At 43.6% G+C, this 23352-nt stretch overlaps 1 protein-coding gene across 1 annotated transcript in view; it reads left to right on the top strand.

The window, feature by feature from the left end:
* The window catches only part of LOC112115975 (putative tyrosine-protein phosphatase auxilin), an 80518-nt gene extending 57166 nt beyond the window's left edge, over nt 1-23352 (top strand). The window contains exons 10-19 of the mRNA XM_026655934.1: nt 1050-1243; nt 1347-1427; nt 2379-2825; nt 6691-6825; nt 10722-10790; nt 11780-11899; nt 13667-13933; nt 14686-14831; nt 20570-20746; nt 21925-23352. Coding sequence (XP_026511719.1) covers nt 1050-1243; nt 1347-1427; nt 2379-2825; nt 6691-6825; nt 10722-10790; nt 11780-11899; nt 13667-13933; nt 14686-14831; nt 20570-20746; nt 21925-22026 — 1738 coding nt within the window. The 3' untranslated portion in view covers nt 22027-23352. The remainder of the gene's footprint in view (nt 1-1049; nt 1244-1346; nt 1428-2378; nt 2826-6690; nt 6826-10721; nt 10791-11779; nt 11900-13666; nt 13934-14685; nt 14832-20569; nt 20747-21924) is intronic.

Genomic DNA, 23352 nt, shown 5'->3' with positions numbered 1-23352 from the left:
GGCTTGAGTACTCTAAGAATGTTCACTGCTTACAACTTTTGCATTCATTAGACTGCAAAATCAGATACTGAGTATGCTCTTTACATGGTGCAGTGACAATAGCTTATTACTGTGCTGTTTTTCCTGACTTCTCCTAACTGCAAAGTGGTAGAGTCCAGTCAAAAGGCAGCTTGATCCATGTGATGGGGTGTAGAAACCCCACACTGGGTCAGGGAGCAGAAATGAGTAATGGTCTGAAACTGAAAATGGCAGACCAGAAATTTCAAGGCTGGAGGAAGTATGCAGCCTTCAGGCTCCTAATCAATAATTGAGAAGGTAACAGAATAGACAGAAGGGAACACCAACTCCCCCGACTCAGAGGGAACTGGCTTGACAAGGACTACACCCATGTGATGAGACAAGGAACTTTCTTGGGGACTGATTTACAGACTGTCCAATCACTGGATGAGTAGGAGAACATGGCTGTGGTTTCCAGTATAATAACAAGGCCTAGATATGGAATAGTTGATTTGGGGATGTGTCCTATCCCACATCTACCTTATGGCAACGAGTTTGCAACTTGGAGCAGACTAATTTGGGTAACTGATTCCATTTTATTTTAAATAAAGTATCTCTATTCAAGAGGAGTGTAGAGACCCAACAGCAGTTGAAAAATATAGACGCAGTGCGGACAGCAGCACAATCTGTCAACAAGCGAGGTTGATTTTTTTTGAAATGGGGACTATTAGGATGGAGTGAGACAAGAGTCTTTAGAGTACAATTTCTGCCCTCCCCTCTCTCCTTCCTTGGGCACTTGCTAAAGAATAACTTTGCTGATTTGTACAGTTCATCTCATAGTAACACACGCCAGACACTTGCTTCATCCTTGCCACTTTGCTGCTGTTTGTGTGCAGTTGAAAAGATGCTAGGAGTGAATAGGGGAAAGTGTAAAAATCAATAACGTGGACGTATACACACGTTGAAGACTTTAAACTTTATTTGTGTCTGCAAAAAAAAAAAAAAAAATTGCTTTACTACTTTTAACTGAACAGCTTTCTGTCAACATTTAGACCTGAACTGGATGCATGTGACTCCCCAGAAAAATATCCACAGCTGTTTCATGTTACACTGGAGATAGAAATAGAATCTGCTGATAGACAGACTGACCTGACTCCTCCCTGGGAGAACTTCACAACAAAAGACATCAATGCAAGCATTCTTTTCTCCTCTCACCAGGAACATCAAGATGCTCTCGCCTTGGCAGGTGAGAACTGCCCTGCTTTGTGCACATTCTTAAGCTTCTAATGCTGACGACGCCCTTTTATGACTTTCTTCTATCCTGGTGCATTTGGTTCTTTGTCTTGCAGGTCGAAGCTCTGTAGATGCACCTCAGGATAACATAAAAAATGTTGGACAGGGGGCATTCCTCTCCTCTCTCAGCTGGCAAGGTACTTGGACTTGGCCTCTAGTATTTTCAGCCAAAGTATTGTAAAAAGTTGTCTCTAGTTTTTAAAGGATGAATTTGCTCAAGCAAAGGGTCAGCTTGTGAAAGACAAGATCCCATTAGATCACCGTGGGCTACTGGTTAGGCTGCAATTTGAGTTAAAATGAACACTCCCTTCTTCTGCGGTGGTGAGATCACTGTGCCTACTTGCCCTGGATTTATCTGACTGAAGTAGTTGGTTCATAATCTCAAACTCAAAACCATTGATTCCAGCTGCTAATACCCATTAAAAGACCGTTTTAAAATACTTGCCTTTCCCAGTATTTCTCTTTCACTCGCAACATCCCTGTGACACCTTTATGTGACTACGGACAGGGAGGAAGTGGTCTGTGCCTGCCAATGGGAGGGTTGGTGTTCCATGGGATGTAATGGTCTAATAGAACACGTTCCACATTATGAACAAGCTTGAGAACCTCTCCTGTAGCCTATATAGCACAAATCTCCTGCAGCATCTTTGCAACATACAGTTTCGGAATCCAGCATGAGGGTTCCCCCTTCTACCAAACTAAAAAACTGGATTCAAGTTCAAGTGATGCTTTCATTAAAATGCTTCTACGTTTTTGCCCTTGCCATGTGTTTTAGTCCCCCATCAATGAAATCCTCGACAAATCAGTCGAGGCACCACATCTGGACCCAGGAACAGCTTCTGTTCTCATCCAGGCTCTTACGCTGTCCTGTTCTGTAGGCTCAATTTCCCGATCGGTAAAGTGTGGATATTTCTGTACGGTACAGAGTGATTGGGACTTAACTAACCTTTGTTAGGCACTTCCATTTTAAATGTAGCTGAACACGTGTGTTTTGCTATTGTTGCCTTTTTCCATGGGAAGCCAATAAACTCAGTGTATGTAAAAAGCTAAAGGACTGGAAGCTAACGTAAATTCTCTTGCTCACTTAGATCAGAAATCCGACAAAAGCAGTTCTCACCCCACCTCTGAGGATCGGGCAGCCCTAGTGCATGAGGAGAGTGAACAGTCCGACGATGAACTCTTATCCCTTTCCAGTCAGCACAGCAATGCTAGCAGCGACAAAACCCATGGGACTCCAAAACACAGCAAAAAGCAGCAAGAGCCTCCAGCACCACTTCCGCCTGAGGATGTCGACCTTCTGGGTCTAGACGGTAGCCCTATGAGCAAGAATTTCCCTGCTCAGTCCACTGCTCTCCCCTCTAACTCAGACTTGCTGAGTGATCTGTTTGGGGTCAGTGGTTCCAGGGCCCACAGCCAAGGTGGACAGGCAGCTGCTGAGGAGGTCTTTCACGTGGGTGGGCCTGGATCTGCACACTCCACCCCTCGACGCTCTGCAGCTTCAGCATCTCCATCTCCATCCCCAAGAGTAGGAGAAGGTAACACTTCTTAGCCTAGTGCCTGACTTGGTACAAATGTGTGATGTTATCCCAGTGTTAGGCTCATTCTACAGTCGTTTCTGAGCTATTGGACTTGTAGTAGAGATGATGGACGAGTGAGATTCTACACAGGGAGGGATTTGAAGTATCTGTGAGGCCTTGCAAGAAAACCAAGGCATTTTGCACTACACAGAGCATTGCCCGCTGAGGAATCTCAAATACTACATTTTCAGTGGGCCCTGCTAATGTGCGCGCATACTTCTCGGGTGAAGGGACCTGTCCATTACACTCATGTCCAGGTGAATTAGTTATATTGGTGACATTTAGTATTTTATTTCTGTAAGTTTATAGTTTGTGTTGGGGGACTATTTAAAATGATACTGTGTAACAAAGGTAGAAGGAGAATATTTTAGAATTCATAAATCTTAGTGACCCAATGTCCATCTAAATGAAATTGACGATTCCAAACTGTGAAGACCAGCAGATATTTCTCATAATTCTCCAGTTAGAGGGACGCTGTGGGGGCTGGTAGGGGTATGCTCTAACCTACCAGCTGTTCGATTTTATGCTAGAGATGGGCCTGTAGAGCAAAGTCTGGATCTCCACTTTCTCTTAGCTCAGAGGGGTGAGGAGCTGTGGTCGCAGTCCATCTCTGTCTATTTCTGCCTTCTCTCTTCTTTCAGCAGGCAAATACTGAAACATTAAAAATTCTCTCTCCTCCCTGCCTGAAGAAGTGAGTTTTTTACCCACTAAAGCTTATTCCCAAATAAATCTGTTAGTCTTTAAGGTGCCACCAGACGCCTCGTTGTTTTTGTGGATACAGACTAACACGGCTACCCCTCTGATACCTGCCTGCTGAAAAGTACAAGGCAGACTGTTTAGATGATACTGACACTGAGTGTCAATGAGTTTGCCCATAGGCTGAGTGTAAGAGATAAGGGAGGGGGGCCAGACTCCTTTTGGAAAGGAGGAATGAAGAGGATCTATGAAGGAAATGCTGAAGGCCAGAGTCTCAAAGGCCCAGATTGGGGAAAGTCTGAGAAGTGGTTAATCAACTTTGCCAAAGGCAGCTGCAAGTTCTCAGAGAACGGAAACCCCTGGTCTAACTTGATTGCAAGCTTTGGAGGAGCTATTCCAGATCACTGGGCACAATACTTAAATTGCAGCGTGTCCCTATTGTGGGTGGGCTTTTTGTTCTGTTTTAAGAGAAAGCTGTAAAGCAGAACTTAATACCTACGTAGTGAAAAAAAAAAAAACACACATTCAGAACCAGTTAAAGAAATGTATGGTAAAGGCTGTGACAGTTTATCTTTTTAACCCACAACTATCAGTCTTGGGGCTTGTCTTCGCTACCCGCCTGGATCGGCGGGTAGAAATCGATCTCTCGGGGATCGAATTATCGCGTTTCGTCGGGACGTGACAATCGATCCCCGAATCGACGCGCATACTCCACCAGCCCAGGTAGGAGTAAACGCCGTCGACGGGGGAGCCGCGGCGGTCGATTTGCCGCCGTCCTCACAGCGGGGTAAGTTGGATTGGATATGTCGAATTCAGCTACGCTATTCGCGTAGCTGAATTTGCGTATCTTAAATCGATATCCCCCCCCCCCCCCCCCCCCGTGTAGACCTAGCCCTAGTTTCAAAGAACCTGTTTAGCGGCAGCATATGTTCATCAATGCATATGCTGAACTTCCTGATAATATATATATATTTTTTTTCCTCTGCAATTTAACAGCGTTTAAATGCTGAGTGTTAATGCTGTGGTGTTTTTTAAAATCCGCTTGTAGTGCACTAGATCGGGGCAGGCAAACTTTTTGGCCTGAGGGCTGCATCGGGTTTCGGAAATTGTATGGAGGGCTGGTTAGGGGAGATGCCTCCCCAAACAACCAGGCGTGGCCCGGCCCTCGCCCCCTATCTTCTCCTCCCCCCCCTGGGACCCCTGCCCCATCCAACCACCCCTTCTCCCTGACTGCCCCTGGAATCCCTGCCCCTGACTGCCCCCGGGACCCCTGCACCCATTCAACTCCCTGCCCCCTGTCCACCACCCCGAACTCCCCTGCCCTCTATCCAACCTCCTGCCCCCTTACCGCACTGCCTGGAGCACCGGTGGCCAGCCACGCCACCGCACAGCACAGAGCTGCCCGGCTGCCCAGAGCATTGCGCCGGTGGCACAGCATGCTGAGGCTGCAGGGGAGGGGGAACAGCAGGCCAGGAGCTCAGGGGACAGGCAGGAGGGTCCCACGGGCTGGATGTGGCCCGCAGGCCGTAGTTTGCCCACTTTTGTGCTAAATCAACACAGTGTAAGACTTGAGTAGAGTTCACTGTAGTAACACCTACTAAATGTGAGGTTTTCATAGCCAGTTCCTGAAGATCCTAAAGCTAACTAAAATTAGTGAATCTAGTGTCCTATTTTTAGAGGGAAACTTTTATTTACTAGTGCACAGACACCAGATGTGTCTACAAAACAAATTGAAAATTGCGACCGTTGCAATCTAAACCATGATGAGAACAATAATCTTTGTGAGGTGCGGGGATGGAAGGACACTGACAGATTTGGAGAAGGAAGAAGTGAGTGAAGGCCAAGGTACCTAGGTTCCTTGTGTGAGCAGTATGCTCATCCTGAGTATCTTGCTTCTGATATGATTGTGGTTTATGAGCCTCAAAGTTGATTTGTGAGAACACTCTTAAGAGGGTGATGGTGTGGCAAAGGGCAGGAGCAGACCTAGACATTGTCAGTCACGGTGGAAAACACATTTGGCCCCCTCTCCCCAACGGCTGAGCAATAACAACAAAACACCCAGCCAGCCAATCAGCAAATGGGGGAAATAAAAAGCACAGCAGTTAGGCACCCCCTGGGAGTTGGTGCGCAGGCCAATGACCTGCTTGCCCACCCCTAGAGCCAGCTCTGCCACTAGGGTCAGGAAAGGATCTCCAGGCAGAGTGGAACCATATGTTAAGGGGCAGGAAGGTAGTGGTCAAATGAGCAGCTTGGGCAGAATAAGGAGGACAGATGAGCGAGTAAGCCAGTATTCGATTATTAAGTAACATGACCGATGCTGCTACCACATAAGTGTAACTTCACTAGCGTACAGTGTTCAGAGCTCAGAATTGTCTTCTGTAACGTGCTGTGTTATTACAATAACATTTTGAGTAGTCAGATTAGATTGCTCCCCTCTCTCCTTAAACTTTGCTCCTTGTTGTTGGCAGCTTCTCCAAGTTAAAATGTGATGAGCTAAGCATGTATTCAAAACGGAATTTATGGAAGAGCTGAACTCAGTACCCATGTCACAGATGTGGAAATGGTTCATATATACAGGAAAGGCACTAGTGCTTCTCTAAAGCTATTTCTACAAGAGCCTTTTGGAAACTCCATAATCTTGGTGACATCCTCTGGGTGTCTTCAAAGCTTTTAGAGAACTTCCAACACTCCCCATCTTATTTCTCAAATAGTTTTAGGAAGGGGAACGGATTAGACTCCAACACCTGAAGTTTCTGGGCTATTCACTCATTTCTCCACACAGTGTGCAAGTCAGAATTTAACATACGTTCCTATAGCTTCCACCTTCAGCTGAATTTAGGAGCAGTTATCCTCCTTGGATAAGACAGATGGGATGTGCATCTGTGTTGCCATGGATATATCCTACAGAACCTAGAGTTGTAGCACTTGGTTGGAATACTTTTATATATTCAGTGTAAATCCCAGTTATCAGTCTGTCTCTCCCGGTTGCATCCTACCTCCTGTTAGTGTCTGTGGGAGTTAGAAATGATGCCTACTTGTTTTGAGGAGAACAGCTCTAATCCAGACTAATTAGAAAGGGAAAGCATGGTGTGAAATGGAGAAATTAACCTCTAATGCATTTTTACAGCAACTGCCTTTGACCCATTTGGAACTAGCCCAAAGCAATCTGGTCCGGATCTACTGGGTTCTTTTCTTGGTTCATCAAATGCCACTGGTGATCCTTTCCTTCAAGCAACAAGAAGTCCTTCACCTACCGTGCACAGTGACCCTTTTCACATGGGTAAGAAACTCAATGCCTCATCTATAGTATTTAAAACAGGTGTTTGTATAAGTAATGGTGAGGGAATAAGCCATTAATAAGCACAAACGTGCTTATCTCTGAAATAATGACTAAAGCACAGCTGCTCAATGGAGAGAGAAGAAAGGGCTTTCAGTCCCTAGATTTGCAGCTTATTTCTACTTTGAATCCTGTTACACTCCCAATCTGTATTTAATTATTGAGCCATTTGTGCACATGAAGAAATCGGACCGCTAAACAGCGATGCCTGCTTGTGTATTCATGTGGTTATGAGGTCTGATATGAACCAAATTACTATTAATTGCACGAAATAGGGCACAGCACATGGAGTCTGGTAAAGAAAACTCAGGACTCTTAGTGTTTAGTCAGGCATCATCCTGGATCTAGATTTCTGGTGGTTCTTCACATCAGGCTTATTTTGTTGTTGTTCAGTTGTTTCATTTTATCTTTGAGTCTCCATCAGACTGATGCTAAGCTTTGTGGGTTTAAAAAAGAAAAGGCAAGGAGCTTTTCTGCAGACAGCAATCTTCTCCTCCTCCTCCTCCTCCTGCTCAATCTGAATATCGTCTCTCTATGCCCATGTATTGGTGCATTACCACCAAATAGTCTCTCACTTGAAGTAAACTAGATATCACGTTGTTCATTCAGATACTGAGAACTTTTGATCCTGTCACCTTCTCTGGCTTAAACAAATCCAGCCCCAAATTAATCCTCGTGTCTGATCATCTAAAACGCCTTTCTCGGGTGGAAAGAGAACAGGAGTACTTGTGGCACCTTAAAGACTGACAAATTTATTTGAGCATAAGCTTTCGTGGGCTACAGCCCACTTCATCAGATGCATATAATGGAACATATAGTAAGAAGATGTGTATATACATACAGAGAACATGAAAAGGTGGCAAGTGCCATACCAACTCTAAGAGGCTAATTAATTAAGATGAGCTATTATCAGCAGGAGGAAAAAAATTTTTGTAGTGATAATCAAGATGGCCCATTCCAGACAGTTGACAAGGTGTGAGGATACTTAACATGGGGAAATAGATTCAATTTGTGTAATGACCCAGCCACTCCCAGTCTCTATTCAAGCCCAAGTTAATGGTATCTAGTTTGCAAATTAATCCTAGTTCAGCAGTTTCTCATTGGAGTCTATTTTTGAAGATTTTCTGTTGCAAAATTGCCACCTTTAAGTCTGTTACTGAGTGACCAGAGAGGTTGAAGTGTTCTCCTACTGGTTTTTGAATGTTATGATTCCTGATGTCAGATTTGTCCATTTTATTCTTTTGCGTAGAGACTGTTCGGTTTGGCCAACGTACATGGCAGAGGGGCATTGCTGGCACATGATGGCATATATCACATTGGTAGATGTGCAGGTGAACGAGCCCCTGATGATGTGGCTGATGTGATTAGGTCCTATGATGGTGTCACTTGAATAGATATGTGGACAGAGTTGGCATCGGGCTTTGTTGCAAGGATAGGTTCCTGGGTTAGTGGTTTTTGTTGTTTGGTGTGTGTGGTTGCTGGTGAGTATTTGCTTCGGATTGGGGGGCTGTCTGTAAGCGAGGACTGGTCTGTCTCCCAAGATCTGTGAGATATCTTAGGTGGGATAGTTTCATTGGAAATTTAGTATTACAAAAGAGGGGATTTTTTATCTCACTGGCACTGGTGTATTTTAGCTCTGCCATAACATGGAAAGGGGGAGGGTACTGGGCATATCAACTTTGTTAATTGGACACTTGAGTCCTAGCCAGAGCCGGCTGTATCAATGAAAGCAGTTAAACAGTATCTTGGCTCTTTATGGTACTAAATTACAGTGCTCGTGCCGAGAATTAATGAGGGGAACTTGGCAGAAGGTGGTTGTGCAGTCCAATAATGTTTGAAACCCTGACCACTTGTTTCTCTCCGCTGCATTAAAGAAACCCAGTTTGGTTTATCTGTGTATTTTTATACCACTTCATTAGAATGAAACAACTTGTTGTCCCCTCTGAAATACAGTTACACCTTTGCTTTCCTTTAATGTTTCTGTGGCTGCTGATCTTTGCTGACAGGAGGATGTAAGGTTTTACTTAACTGCTAAGGCTTGCTCTGGAATGGAGAAGTGCTTAGGAGAGTGTCTTTTGGCTCCTTCTGAAGCATGATGCTGGCTCAGAACTGTGCTACTTTCTGTAAAAACCAGCTTGAATGATTTTCCCCCACTCACCAAGATGCTGTATTTGATGTCACTTCCCTTCTATCAGAGCTGGGCTTTGCATTTAATGTACATCTTTCACTTCTGATGTTACAACTGAACTTTGTTTTACAATTTGCTTTCTCTACCTTTTTTTGTTTTTGTCCTAATGAAACAATTCCCTGACTCTTTATCCAGGGTCCAGATCATCTTTGGGGGAGAAACGTCAGGGGGAAAGGGCTTATGGGGTGGAAATTTCTGTGAGCGTTACCCTGTTCGCCAGCCCCTTTCCAGCACAAACATCTGAACCCTGTGGAGGATATGTGCAGTCAGTGCTGAAGAGAATCCATGCACTACCGTGGTGGAGGGAATGGGGACACATGTAATCTAGGAACAGTGCCCGTCACCATGGTATTGGAGCACCATTTCTGTATTGTTCAGAAAGTGCCAACTTATAATGTTGACTAGGTTCAGATCTTGGTAAGCAACTGTTCTGGCAGGCTGTTTCTGTCCAAAGCAAGTCACCACATCGTGATATTGAGGCTTATTTATGAGGTGCATTTTTCATTTGATTTTCATTTTGCATTTTCCCTTTGTGCTGCTATGTTTATATTTAGGGGGTCCTTACTTTCACAAGACAGGCCTGTCGCTCCAGAGAGAAGCTCATTTTCTCAAGAGTGGTACAAAAAGCTCAACAAAAGATAGAAGGGTCTGTAGATTTGCAGCATTCAGTTGAGTTCAGCAATTTCTGGATTTTTTTTTTTTTTTAATTTTATTTAAAGCGCTTAAGTGTAAGGGATTATAAGTAAATATATAAGGTATCATAGTGTTGCTCCCCCAAAAGGAATTCCAAAGTACTTCAGACTGCCTGGAGAAATAGTCAGCATTACTAAGGTAGAGGGAAATAGTAGTAGGTTTCAGGGCAGGTAACATACATGGAAGAATGAAATCTTGCTTCATTTTAAAGCACTGAATTCAAAAATGATCCTGATCTAACTTGGGTTAGAACTATTTTCTTTACCCAAGACAGGTCACGTTTTTAATGGACACACTCTTCTAAAATATGGGATTCCACAAACATTTCAAAACTTGAATTCTTCTACTGCTGGCACTTGCCAAGACGAAGGCATCTGTTGAATGTGCTAGATACTTTGCTCTGACCTTCCCCCAGTACAGTATCTCTGTGCTCTGGTCACGACTTAAATTCTTTCAGGTAAATTAATATGTGGTAATAGGCATCTCAAACTGGCACAATCTTAATTTCTGATAAATTGAGTGCAAGCCAACTAACTTTGTTGCCTAAAATAAAACTGCCTAAAATCATCCCCATTTGATAGCTACAGATATTTACTTAAAAATCCTAATGGGTGGTGATCACATTGATTTTATGCATTGCCTTTAGCCAAATCAGAGAAGTTTGTATTGGACTGTGCAGCTTGTACAACTGAGTCACTTGAAACAGACATTAAATCTGTGTACCGTGCTTAACAAAACGTAATGGGGTGGGGTCAAAGAGAAACCTTACTCACAATAGGTGTGACTCAATACGTGACTCTTCCATCATTACCAGATCACAGAGTACCACTATACAATTTCATTCTGCACTATAGGTTTCTTTACTTTTTTGTTTTTCTTCTGAGGCTGGGTTAGGTTTTCTTTTTGTAATACCTTAATAAGTAACAATCGTTTTGTTTAGCTTCTAGTACACCAACGGTTGCCATACAACCAGATGTTTCAGGTGGCTGGGAGTGGTCCAACAAATCAGGTTTGTATGGTACCACTTTCTCACCCTTTTTTTAAAGGTGAATTCTTAATGGGGAAAATATTACAACTAGCTGAAAAGAGCTGGTTTCTTCTTCCATTACCTAAAACTGTACTCACTTATGTTGTATTACTACAACAACAACAACAACTTTATTTACTCCATTGATGGAACACACAACTAAGATTCTCCCCTGAACTTAAGGGATCTAGTGCATGCTCCTTCAAAGGTATGGAGGAAGTTATGCATGTGAAATTTCTGTCCTTTGAAGGTGACAAGATTGTAGGTTACTGTAGTAACAGTGAACACTGAAGTAGTGCAAACCATTTTTCATGCAGAATTTCACATCCCTTCTCAAAAAAATAAGTCTAAATGAGGTTGTGTGGCCCTCTCTAACCTCCAAATTTTACTTCTCACCATCTGTGAAAGCTGTTTTTTGCATCAATGTGCAAGATTTCCAAACTCTGCGTGGTACAATGTAAAAATTGATCTGAAGATGAAGGGTTTAGCTTGAAAATTGAACCATTTGATTGAAAATGGTCCTCATTTTGAGCAAAAAACCTGCAAAATGTAGCAGGTGTCTCATGAAATGCAAACTTCTCAGCCATTGAGGTCTTCAAATACATTGTGGAGTCCTAACTGTGGCTAATGGCTAGCCACTACATAAAATTAATTCAAAGCTTTTAAAGTGTTTCACTTCCCCCCCGCTCCCACTACATATGATCGCAAAATACCATGGCTGCTGTAGAAGCAATCTGAGAATACCAAGCCTAATATTTTCTGGCATAGTTGGTGTTGAATTGTGAGAGAGATGAACCATTTACTCTTCAAAGTATAAAATGTCATTTCAATATACAAAGCACCTCGATGTTCTACAAGAGTATGCTTGACTTAAAGATTAAGATGGTAATATACTAGTGTGAATCCCAATGATAAGTTTGAGCAGAGCTAATGTTACAGATTGGTTTTACAAACTCTGTTTCTCTCTGTAGGTGGCCTTGGTATGGGAAGCAAGTCAGCCGCTACAAGTCCCACAGGATCTCTCCATAGCACTCCCACTCATCAGTCCAAACCACAAACTCTGGATCCATTTGCTGATTTGGGGGCTCTTGGTGCAAATTTAGCAGGTTGTTTTTTAATACCTCAAATCACATGGCTGGCCAGTTTAGAAGAAATGCTAATGTGGAAGGGTTGAGTTAGAATGGGCAGCTTGGGATTTGAGGCAGCAGTATTTCTGGGGGGAGGGAGCGTTGGAGCAGTTTACTACACTGGCACCTCAGAGATGGTTTTGGAAAGCAGCTGTTTCGAAGAAGGGAGGGGATGACTAGATTCTTTATGCCTCTTCAAAGCTGGACTTCTTCTGAGTTTGCATCTACAGGTGCTTGTTGGAAGACTTGGCTGGGACCTCACCATTGTTAGGCAGCATGGGTTTGTAAGATATAACATGAAGTCAATGACTCGCCAATGACCAGTTTTAACTTGCGAGGAGCTGCTGCCTTGAGTTTTTTTTTGTTTTTTTGTTTTTTTATCCTTCACTTAAATCTGATGGCAACAAACGTGATAAAACAACAAATGGGGCCTGGCTCAACCAATATTTTGGACCCCCCCAAAATTTCAGGGGTTCCTGGGAATGATTCTCCACCTGCCCTTTCAGTGGGCTTTATTTCTTCTGCCTGGGCTTTGATCTTCCCCTCCAGGCTATGCCTTTTTGCTGTGCCTGCTGCTCTGCCCTGACTCGCTGCTCCATCCACACTTCCCCTAAAGCTGGGGCCTGGAACCCCAGGGATCCTGCCTTAATTTGTGTCTTCCTGCAAATGACACTTCACTTTCTGACTCCTAGATAAATGCTTTTGGCTTAGGTTGTCCTGCAAAATGATCAGAGGCCTCCAAACGCTACTATTGGAAAGACTTTTGATCACGTTGGTTTTAAGACCCTCTCATGTGGTCAATATCTCCAACTTTCTCCCGCTTCCACTTCAGTAAACACAGAATTTTTTTTTTTTTTCATTTGCCAGCTCCTCCCACCCTCTGCTTCTTACATTGGACAAACTAACATGCCTTTGGCTGCCGTTTCATTTCTTCATCTGTGTCAATGTCAGCATGGTTCTGAAATTAGGTTTCCCAGTTCCCTCTGCTGGCTTGCCACTTGCTCTGCTGGAACAAAACAAACAAGTGCCAGGCATTCTGTAAGAGAGCAGTTGTTGTTCTTGCTTTAGTGAATCTGTGTAGCGATGTGATGGATTCTAAAAACAAGCAAGAGGTTGGACTCTACAGGATATGACCAGACTTTAAATGTTCAGCGTAGTTCACATTTTTTTAGGTCACATGAACTTAACCAAACTTACATTAAATGTATCTGAATTCAGCTTGATGCTTTAAGCTCCGAAGGATAATATTTTTTGGTTACATCATTATTTTAGTTTTGGCCATTTTGGTACCTTATGCCCCTCAGGAAGTAGTGTGTGTCTACGCATACAATCTCACGGCAAATGTTTTAGTAAATGTTGCTTGGCATTGTAACCACCACAAGAAATTGTTTGGTTCCTGACTGTCCACCATGTGTAGGACACAAGGAGCTACCTGTGCTTATTGTTAGTTTGTATTACAATAGCCTCTAGAGGTTCCAATCCAGGTCAGGGCCCTTTTCTGCTAGGTGCAGTATAGACTTAGCAAAGGAAATTCCCTGCTCTAGAGAGCTTACAAACTAAATATAGACTAAGACCAAAGGAAACCAGTGAAGTGACTTGCTCCAGGTCACACAACAGGGCAATAGCTGAGTCCGGACACTGGGTTCTGTTCCCAGCTCTAAGACCAGTGCCCTGTCTATTGGAACATGCTGCTAAACTTTTCTTTTTTCCTCCCCTCTTCCTATATCGCAGGGGGGTCTTCATTTGCCAGCAAACCAACCACACCGACAGGAATAAGTGGCGGATTCCCTCCTATGGGCTCTCCACAGAAACCATCTCCCCAGACAATGGGAGGTAGTGGTTGGCAGCAAGGTGCCGGATACTCCTGGCAACAATCACAGTCCAAATCCCAGCAAAACATACCACATGCCTCTCCACAGAACAGGCCCAACTACAACGTGAGCTTTTCAGCAATGCCTGGTGGGCAAAACGATCGTGGGAAAGGACCAGCCAATGCTGGTAAGTGTTTTTCCTCCGCCCCCAATGACTTCCAAAATGTTTGCTGCTATTTAATGTAGCTCATTGCAAAAAGAGATGAACAATTTATGACCAGAGTAAATACAACCAAACTGATCATTGTATGATCTCCAAGGGCAATTACATTTTGTACTTGGGTGGGGAGAGACGGAGGGGAATGATGATTCTGAAGTTCGGTGGTATTCCGGAAATTCTGCATTCCTAACACACCTACAGCCATATGGGAATGGGCGATGGGATGAATCACTTGATGATTACCTGTTCGATTTGTTCCCTCTGGGGCACCTGGCATTGGCTGCTGTCGGAAGACAGGGTACTGGGCTGGATGGACCTTGGGTCTGATCCAGCATGGTTGCTCTTATGTTCCAAAAGTGGCCGTAGATTTTGTGTGGCTCTGTTTGAGTGTCCAGCTAGACAGGTCTGATTGCAGAACATGTGTTTCCCTTCAACTGGAGCCTAGTGCTTGGAATGCCTGAATCTGGAGCCCAAGTGTATCCAACTTAATACATGCAACTAGTTGCCATTTCTGAAAATGCCTTATGCTCTGGGGGGTGGGGGAGGTGGTTTCTACATCATGAGGTGAGAATTTACATACAGACTGTTAAAGCACATAACCTCTTAATACTTGGTGATCAGAATATTGCTTTGGTGGGCAACTTGAAGAAAATGTTGTTTAATCATACTGCATATTTACAAGAGTAGACGCTAACTTAAGCTTTCTGACTTTTATTAAGACTCAAAACCAAAGGTGTCTGCTGATTTTGAAGATCTATTATCTGGTCAAGGCTTTAATGCCCACAAAGACAGAAAGGGACCCAGAACAATAGCTGAAATGAGAAAAGAAGAAATGGCTAAGGAGATGGACCCTGAAAAGTTAAAAGTAAGCTGCATTCTTGTTGTAGTGTGATAACTGTATCCACATTTGGAACGACTTTCCTTCCAGCAAGCTGAAGACTGAAATCCAGCTCAGTTTCTTCCTTACAATAAGTAAAACTAGTCACTTTTAACTTGCCACAAGCTTGGTTTTTAAGAACAAACTCCTGTGCCAGAAACTACTAATGCCTTCGTTTATGGTATTCCTATATTCACTTAGCACTCACTCCATTCTAGTATGCACTCATCTACTTCATGCTTGGGGTCCAAGATCTTCTAAAATTTACTATGTCACACTGTATTCCTCATCTAGGCAGGAGCGGCACCAGGGTTTTTGCCGCCCTAGGCGGCAGCGCTCCTCCTCTGAGCATTCGGCAGCGGGGGTCCTTCCACTCCGCGTCTTCAGGGCACTTCGGCGGCGGGTCCCGGAGCGAGTGAAGGACCCACCGCCGAATTTCCACCGAAGACCCAGAGCGGAAGGACCTCCCGCCGCTGAATTTCCGCTGAGGACGGCAAAAGGCCACCCCCCCAAATCCTGCTGTCCTAGGCGACCGCCTAGGTAGAAGCACCAGCCCTGCAGGTAGGCATCAAACTGTCATAGTAGAGCCACATTTAAATACAAATGATCACGAACTCCCTCACTTTCCACTCACAATCCTTAACTACTTATGTGAGATCTGCCATCTGGGCCAGCACACTGCGGGATTGAGCTGGGGACCCCCAGAGCTGAAAGCTTGAATTGCTACAGTTTGAACTAAAGAGCCACATCTCTTTAGCTGTGTCTGTAGCCGACTTGAATCATGTGCAGATTGGGTTCTGAGGGAGCCGTGTATCACACACCAGTGAGTTACATTTGCATGGAAAAGACACACTTGGCAAGCAGCTAAAAATGCATTCGATATCTTAATACAATTTAGCAGCTAGAAATGAAGAGCTCGCAGTAGGTGACTAGTCAGCTCTCTGGAGCCCACCAGCAAATGCTCTGGTTGCTGACATACCACAATTTGGGGAAGTTTGTCTTTGGAAAATCCCAATTCTCAAATCCAAGATCGCAAAGTACAACTTTTTTTTTTGCTATTTAGAATAAAGAGCACTTCAGTACAGTAAATTTTTTTTCTTTTAAAATGTTAGTCCAGAATAGAGCTGAGCAAATCTGTTTTTTCTCTGGTACAAAAAAACCTAGAAGCTTCATAAGGTGGCATGCTGGAGAATTCTTCTTGTAACTTCAAAACCAGCCTTTCCAAGTGAAAGCTGCTCTTTCACCTAGGATTTTTCCCTCTTCCTTCCTCCCCCTCCTTTCCTGCTCCCCCATCTATAATGAGGGGGTAGGAGAACTAGTGTTCAGGTCTTTCAGTAAATCCCAAATATGCTCTGGATTTGAGAACAGTCCTCTGGGAATGTTCCTGCAGCTCTGGAGTTCTAGCTTATGGTTTAGATCCGTCTCTGTAGTAAACTGAGTTTCTTGCTCAGTGACATCGCCATGGCTAGTGGTCTGCCACAGGACTTCAGTTAGCCGTACCTGCTAAAGTCAGGGCTGCATTTTGTTCTCTGTATTTGTTGATCCCACATGCTCTAGCTTTCTCCTGTTTCCTCTGCTGAAATTCTTTCTCTTTGAAGCAGACTTGTTGATAGAATTGCCAGATTATGTCCTGGGTGAGCCATTCCAGGAGGGAAACTATGTCGCTACTGAAGCTATCGCGGTAGAATGGGGTGGGAGGAGGAATAGCTCAATCAAAAACAAAGTAAACTTCGTTAGCAAAATACAATTTGTTAAATTTGACAGTGGAAGGCTTGGGGATCAGTCTGGATGTGCAGATAATAGGTGCAAAATGTTCTAAACATTCAACAACGAACACTAATACCAGCCTGATTACAACTACACCTCTACCTCGATATAATGCTGTCCTCGGGAGCCAAAAATCTTACCGTGTTATAGGTGAAACCACGTTATATCGAACTTGTTTTGATCCGCCGGAGTGCGCAGCCCCGCGCCCCCGGAGTGCTGCTTTACCTCTTTGTATCCAAATTCGTGTTATATCGGGTCACGTTATATCAGGGTAGAAGTGTAGTTGTAATCTTCTTCGTACTTATTGGATATTACTCTTACCCAGTATAGGCTACATAATTCTTCTAGTAATTCAGCTGGTTTTGAGTTTAGTGCATGCAATATTGTCTTCCCATTAGCATCTTGCAGAGCAAATGAAGTCACCAGTCCAGCTGATTTTCACAATGCCCTTTTCTGATGCTTTTTACTTCTGTGAGTCATCTCTTATTTTAGAGCTGTTGAACTATTTATAGTAACTTTTGTCTGTCTTGTTAATGGGAAAGTAGAGCTGAAATTGACAACAGCTAAAGATTACTAGATTGCCTATGTAGTGTATAACTACCATATTTGGCTATTGGATTATGTACCTTGCTAAGCAGCATGAAGGGAAACCTTAAGGCAAAGTCCTCCGAAATCTAAAGATGCATTTCTTCTAAAAGTTACATGCCCAAATGTGGCTCTTCTCAGCCTCCTGTAAAAGGATTATTTTGGTTATACACCTTACATTCAAAGGAATGTACATATTTCAAGCTTCATATGGAGCATGAATTTATGGAGCTCAACCACTAGAGTGTGTTACGTTGGTAGTCCATCGATGACCACGACAAAACCTGTGCAGGAAATTTTTTGTGAGAAAGCCGTTGCACAGGGGCAATCCCACTCTCTTGGCTGTGGAAGCCAGATTCCAGCGGCACGAAGAATCGTTATGGCTGGGGACTTCCTTAGCTGCAGTGGGTGACCAGGATATCGTCCATGCCTTGTCGTGCTGACCATCCCCCATAGCACATTGCTGAACCGCCTTCATGGCTGTTGAATCACCCCACCACTAAAGTACTTGTCTGAGAAAGCAATAACAAATTACCTGGCTCTTGACCCACCTCTAGCATGTAGTGTGGTCTTTCCTGGTGCATGTCTGCACAATACTGACAGAATAGCACATTCGGACTGAGAGCGAGCTCATCATTGGCATGGTCCCCCTACGTTGCCACCTATCTGGATTTCAATCTGCACAGATTTAAGTGGAGGCTAAGTGCCAGTATAACATAGCAACAGATCTATATCTAGTTTCAGGTCACCTGGGTACTCTGGGGACTAATAGCATAGGGCCTTGCCCATCTGGCTGGCTGGTTCATATCCTGTTTAGGGCAGTAGCGGTCAAATGTTTCCAACAGAGTGTGAGCTGGTCAGTCCTCTTCCTAGTGGCACTCTTATTGGTGAGCTCAGCGGAGATGTCAAAGAATAAATGGACACAGAGGGAATTACCCTCCGATTCCTAAGGTTGGGTCTTCCAAGTCCGAGCTGAGGAGCAGTGGAAAAAAAGTTGCTGTTCCTATTCTATGGATAAAGGAAAGATTTACCACAGTGAAGACCGAAATTCCATCTCTCTCACTTTTTGATGGTACTTAATCCTCATCACAGCCTTTTGAGGGGAACATAATCTCCACCTTACAAATAGGGAAACTGAGGCTGAAAGATGAGACGTTTTGCTCAAATCCAGAGGCACAGTTACTAGAGCTGGGTTTCATATTGAAGAACTCTGACGCTGCTGCGCAATTTAGAGTTGTAAATGTCAGCTGACGGTGTGACGGGTTGGATCACAGAAACCTCCTTGGAGCTGCCAACTGATGTGCCAAGACTACTTCTGCCCCTGCTTTCCCTGCCAGCTGGGGACTCCAGCACCCTGTCTTGTTGAGCCAGACACACCAATCTGCTCCAACACAGACCCAGGATCTGAACCACGTGCCCCAAAGCTGCAGACTTAACTAAAAGCAACTTAAGAAGTGTTCCTGTCTTTAACACTCAGATGCCCAACTCCCAATGGGGTCCAAACCCTACATAAATCCATTTTACCTTGTATAAAGCTTATCCAGGGTAAACTCATAAATTGTTCGCTCTCTGTAACACTGATAGAGAGGTATGCACAGCTGTTTGTCGTCCCCCCCCCCCCCCCCCCCCCCCCCCCTCTCGGTCAATTAATAAGTAAAAAGTTATTTTTATTAAATACAGAAAGTAGGATTTAAGTGGTTCCAAGTAATAGCAGACAGAACAAAGTGAATTACCAAGCAAAATAAAACAAAACACGCAAGTCTAAGCCTAGTACAGTAATAAAACTGAATACAGGTAAAATCTCACCCTCAGATGTTTCAATAAGTTTCTTTCACAGACTGGACGCCTTCCTAGTCTGGGCACAATCCTTTCCCCTAGTACAGCCCTTGTTCCAGCTCAGGTGGTAGCTAGGGGATTTCTCATGATGGCTGTCCCCTTTGTTCTGTTCTACCCATTTATGTATCTTTTGCATAAGGCGGGAATCCTTTGTCCCTCTGGGTTCCCACCCCTCCTTCTCAATGGAAAAACACCAGTTTTGGTGACATGATCACATGTCACTGTAAGACCCCAAGGCTTCATTCCTCCCAGCCTGACTCACAGGAAGGCCTGCATGCAAACAGAGCCATCCACAGTCAATTGTCCTGGTTGATGGGAGCCATCAAGATTCCAAACCACTATTAATGGCCCACACTTTGCATAATTACAGTAGGCCCTCAGTATTTCATATTTCTAGTTTCAGATACAAGAGTGATACATTTATACAAATAGGATGACCACATTCAGTAGATTATAAGCTTTGTAATGATACCTTACAAGAGACCTTTTGCATGAAGCCTATTTTTGTTACATTATATTCACACTCCTCAGCATACTTTCATAAAATCATATAGAGTCCAACGTCACAGACGGCTATTGGCCATTCCCCTTTAGCACTGAATATGCCCTTCCGAAAGATGCTATTCTGTAGATCCTTTTTTAAATCAGGTACCCGTTCAGTGCTTTGTGGGAGTGACCGAAGGTTGTCATAAGGAAGGTATTGTAGGGCAAAATGTGTGCAGACTCTTTAATGACTTAATTACTTTCTAAAAAAGGAACAGATTCCAAAGGTGGAACACGAGAAGAGGGGAGGAAAGAAAGTGGTACTGGCTCAGTCAGTTTCTGATCTTCTTTCTGAAAGTTATGTGCCTGCATTCACCGGTGTCTGGTGAACTGCCCTGCTGGGACATAGTTATCGTCTCTCCAAGGTAGTCCCCTCACAATTAAATGCTTAAAGGGGCTGTTCAGTCATTACAGTTATGCATCAAAGCTTGCCATGAGAAGTCCACCAATCTATTCCCAAGGGAGGGTGGTGGTGAGAAGTAACAAGGTCAGACTGCCACAAAAGGCTACAGTGGTGGTGCAGTCACTTTGATGATCCTGAAATACTTATCGCCGAGACTGTACTCATATGAGTCATGTACAGAAGGTGAGTGGAATCTAAACTGTTGTTCCTCCCCACCCCAATACACCAGAGACTCCTTAAACGGATGCTTCAAAAATTGGAAAAACGGGACTCATCCTATCGTTTCCTCAAACTTTATAGGTTTTGCTGCCTAGATAAACACTACTTGCTTTTAAAGCCTCCTCCCACCTATGCTTTTGCTATAAAAAGACAGTCAAGCCTTGTAAAAGGTGCTTTTTAAAAAGAAAAAAAACTTTCCCCACTTTGAGACTCTCTGATAACATGTTCTTCAACCTTTTCTAAAATCTGGGCCTGAGTGTTGCGGGGGAGTGATCCTTGGAAACCCTTGCCATCTAAATGGCAAAATGTGGATTTGACACTCTTCGCATCAGTTATGGATGCTTTCTTGTTGAGAATTGTCTCTTATCTCCAGATCCTAGAATGGATTGAAGGGAAGGAGAGAAACATAAGAGCACTGCTGTCAACGATGCACACAGTGTTATGGGCTGGAGAGACTAAATGGAAACCCATCGGCATGGCAGATCTTGTAACTCCAGAACAAGTGAAGAAGGTCTACCGGAGAGCAGTGCTTGTTGTTCATCCTGACAAAGTACGTATATCTTTTCTTTTTTTTTTTTTTTTTTTTTTTTAAGAACTAATCTCATGAACAATTGAAAGGTGAGCTAGAAAGCATGAGATGTGATTGCACCAACTCGTTAAATGGTTGAATAGGGAAACTGAATCCAAAAAGTGCCAACCGTGTTCTCAGGACCAGCCCCTTAAATGAGCCTCAGGCGGTTCAAATTGGGTACAAACTTCCCCCAAATACAAGGATGTTCAGATTCAGGGTTTTGGTTCATCCTCACATTTTAGTTTTTAAGGCAGATTATCCATGAACTGCTACCATACTATCAAATGTCCTGCAGAGCATTAGTTTATAATGAATGCAGATGGGAAGAGCTGTTTTTTAAAGTGATCTTTACTTTTATAATGATTGAAAATAGAAGACAGGCTACAGTCTGTCAACAGTGTGACATGAAACCGGAGATTGATGTTCAGATTTGATCCATTAATCCCTGGTAGTCTGGGGATGCTTTGAGAGGATGGTGGCTTTGGTTTTGCTCTACCCGTGGCCCCAAGACTGGGTTTGCATAACCAGGGATGACCTCTGAGAACAATGTTTGGGTTGTGAGGCTTGCAAGATAGGGAGGGAGATGCTTCTGTTGGGGAGATGGAATGACCTGCTGTCAGCAGGGCCGGCTCTGGCTTTTTGGCTGCCCCAAGCGCACCCAAAAAAAAGCATCCGTGCCACCCTAGGATTGGGCAGAATGCCGCCTCCAACAATCTGCCGCCCCAAGCACCAGCTTGCTCAGCTGGTGCCTGGAGCCGGCCCTGGCTGTCCGACAGCAGCACCCTTCATTGCGTGTAAGGTGATGGCCAATTCAGTGTCCTTTCACGAAAGCCTGAGGTTAAAACCCTCATTGCCCTCATCTTGGGGCTGCAGTGCTATATTCTGGAGTTGCAGGCAGCCTCCAGACTAGCTGTGAGGCACCCTCGTATACTGAAACGCTATGGGGGAGCGGGAGAGCCATCAAGTTTCATTAAGCTGTACTCAGGGTGAGTAACCCTAGTAAGAGCAGGTAAGTTTAGTGAAGCAAAAGCAAACTGAGAAGCCCTTTACTTCAAGAAAAACAAACAAACTACTTTAAACGACAGTGTTTAAATGTCAGTTGTATGTATTCTGGTTTAGCAGATGGGTGATGGATTCTTTACTTTGTTCTCTTTTAGGCTACAGGGCAGCCATATGAACAGTATGCAAAGATGATCTTCATGGAGCTAAATGATGCCTGGTCAGAATTTGAAAACCAAGGCCAAAAGCCTTTATATTAAGCTACTTTCTCAGACCTGTGCTCATGCTTGTATAGTCTCTGATCACAACTTTGCCATTTTCACAGATAACCAAAATCTGGCTGGAAATTTGGAAGTTTCAAAATTGCTCATGAACCTAACACTTATCACGAAGAACAAAATGGATGTTCCCTCATACATACATCACACAAATTTCAAAAGCACAGGAAAATTTTAGCCACATGTCTCCTAAGGGGACCTGTGTAGCTAAAATTGCTCATAATACTTTGGAAGTATTTCATATTTCCAGAATTAAGTGGGGTGAGGAAGGAATGCATTCTAGACAAAGGTGGAACTGTTTTGTCTTGGGACACTTGACGTCCCACTTCTGACAATGAATTCTAGTGAGACCCCGCACTTCAAGTGAGTGTAATAACTGGAGATTATGTCCAACCTTCCAAGCTGAGATCCAAATGTAAGTGTTCACCTCCAGGGACCTGGTTTAGGCACCTAATAATAATAATTAATCCTCATTTGATATCTCATCACTTTTAGGATATTCTCAAAGACAAAACTGAGCAACTGGATAAGTCAATATGGCAACTTAACGCCTTAAGCAGAGAACTGTACTTCACATTACAGCCAAGCAGTGAAATATTTAGAACAAATTCTACAGCACCGTAGAGCAAAGAGTGACTTAAACTGAAGATCAAATATTTGATGTTACACCAGCCTAAGCTAAACACCTGTTAAGATGCAATGTTCAGGGAATAGTGAACTGTGTGGGCGTGGGGTGAGTCCATAGTTGTAGAACAGGAATGGTAAGCATTTACCACATTCCTGGTGAAGCTCTACCCATAAGTAGAACTGTCTGATAGCAATCTTAAAAAACATGGGCTATGTCAGTTATGCTGCTGCTTCAGAAGCTTCCCACATTAGTTAAAAATATTTCCCATTTGAGGGTTTGGAAGATCTTGGCTCACCATGTTTTATCAGTTCCAACCAACTGTCTAAAAGTTTCTCAGAGCACTTGGGCAAGGGGTCATGATAGAAATGGAATCTGTTACCACTTCACCCTGCAGATCACAGTACGCAAGTTATCCAGGCATGTGGAATTTGTCTGGCCTTTTTAGAAGTAACAGGGCAGTTTGCATATTTAAAAGTTGCATTGGTCCACAGCAATAATGGCAACATACAGGCGTGTCTGATGCTGAAGCCTTTCTTATCTAGTTATGCGGCAAGTTCCTTTGACCCAGGCTATTTCTCCTTTTGTAAAGTAACTAGAAATAATGGTTTATTTACCACACTTCATGGATGAGATGAAATCTCATATCTGCTTTAGCTTTAGAAGTTCAGCATATGCATAGG

Source organism: Terrapene carolina, unplaced genomic scaffold (genome assembly GCF_002925995.2).
Source record: "Terrapene carolina triunguis isolate 2854851 unplaced genomic scaffold, T_m_triunguis-2.0 Scaffold211, whole genome shotgun sequence".
NCBI lineage: Eukaryota > Metazoa > Chordata > Testudines > Emydidae > Terrapene > Terrapene triunguis.
The sequence above is the reverse complement of the archived record's forward strand: the minus strand, read 5'-3'. Positions and strand labels throughout refer to the sequence as shown.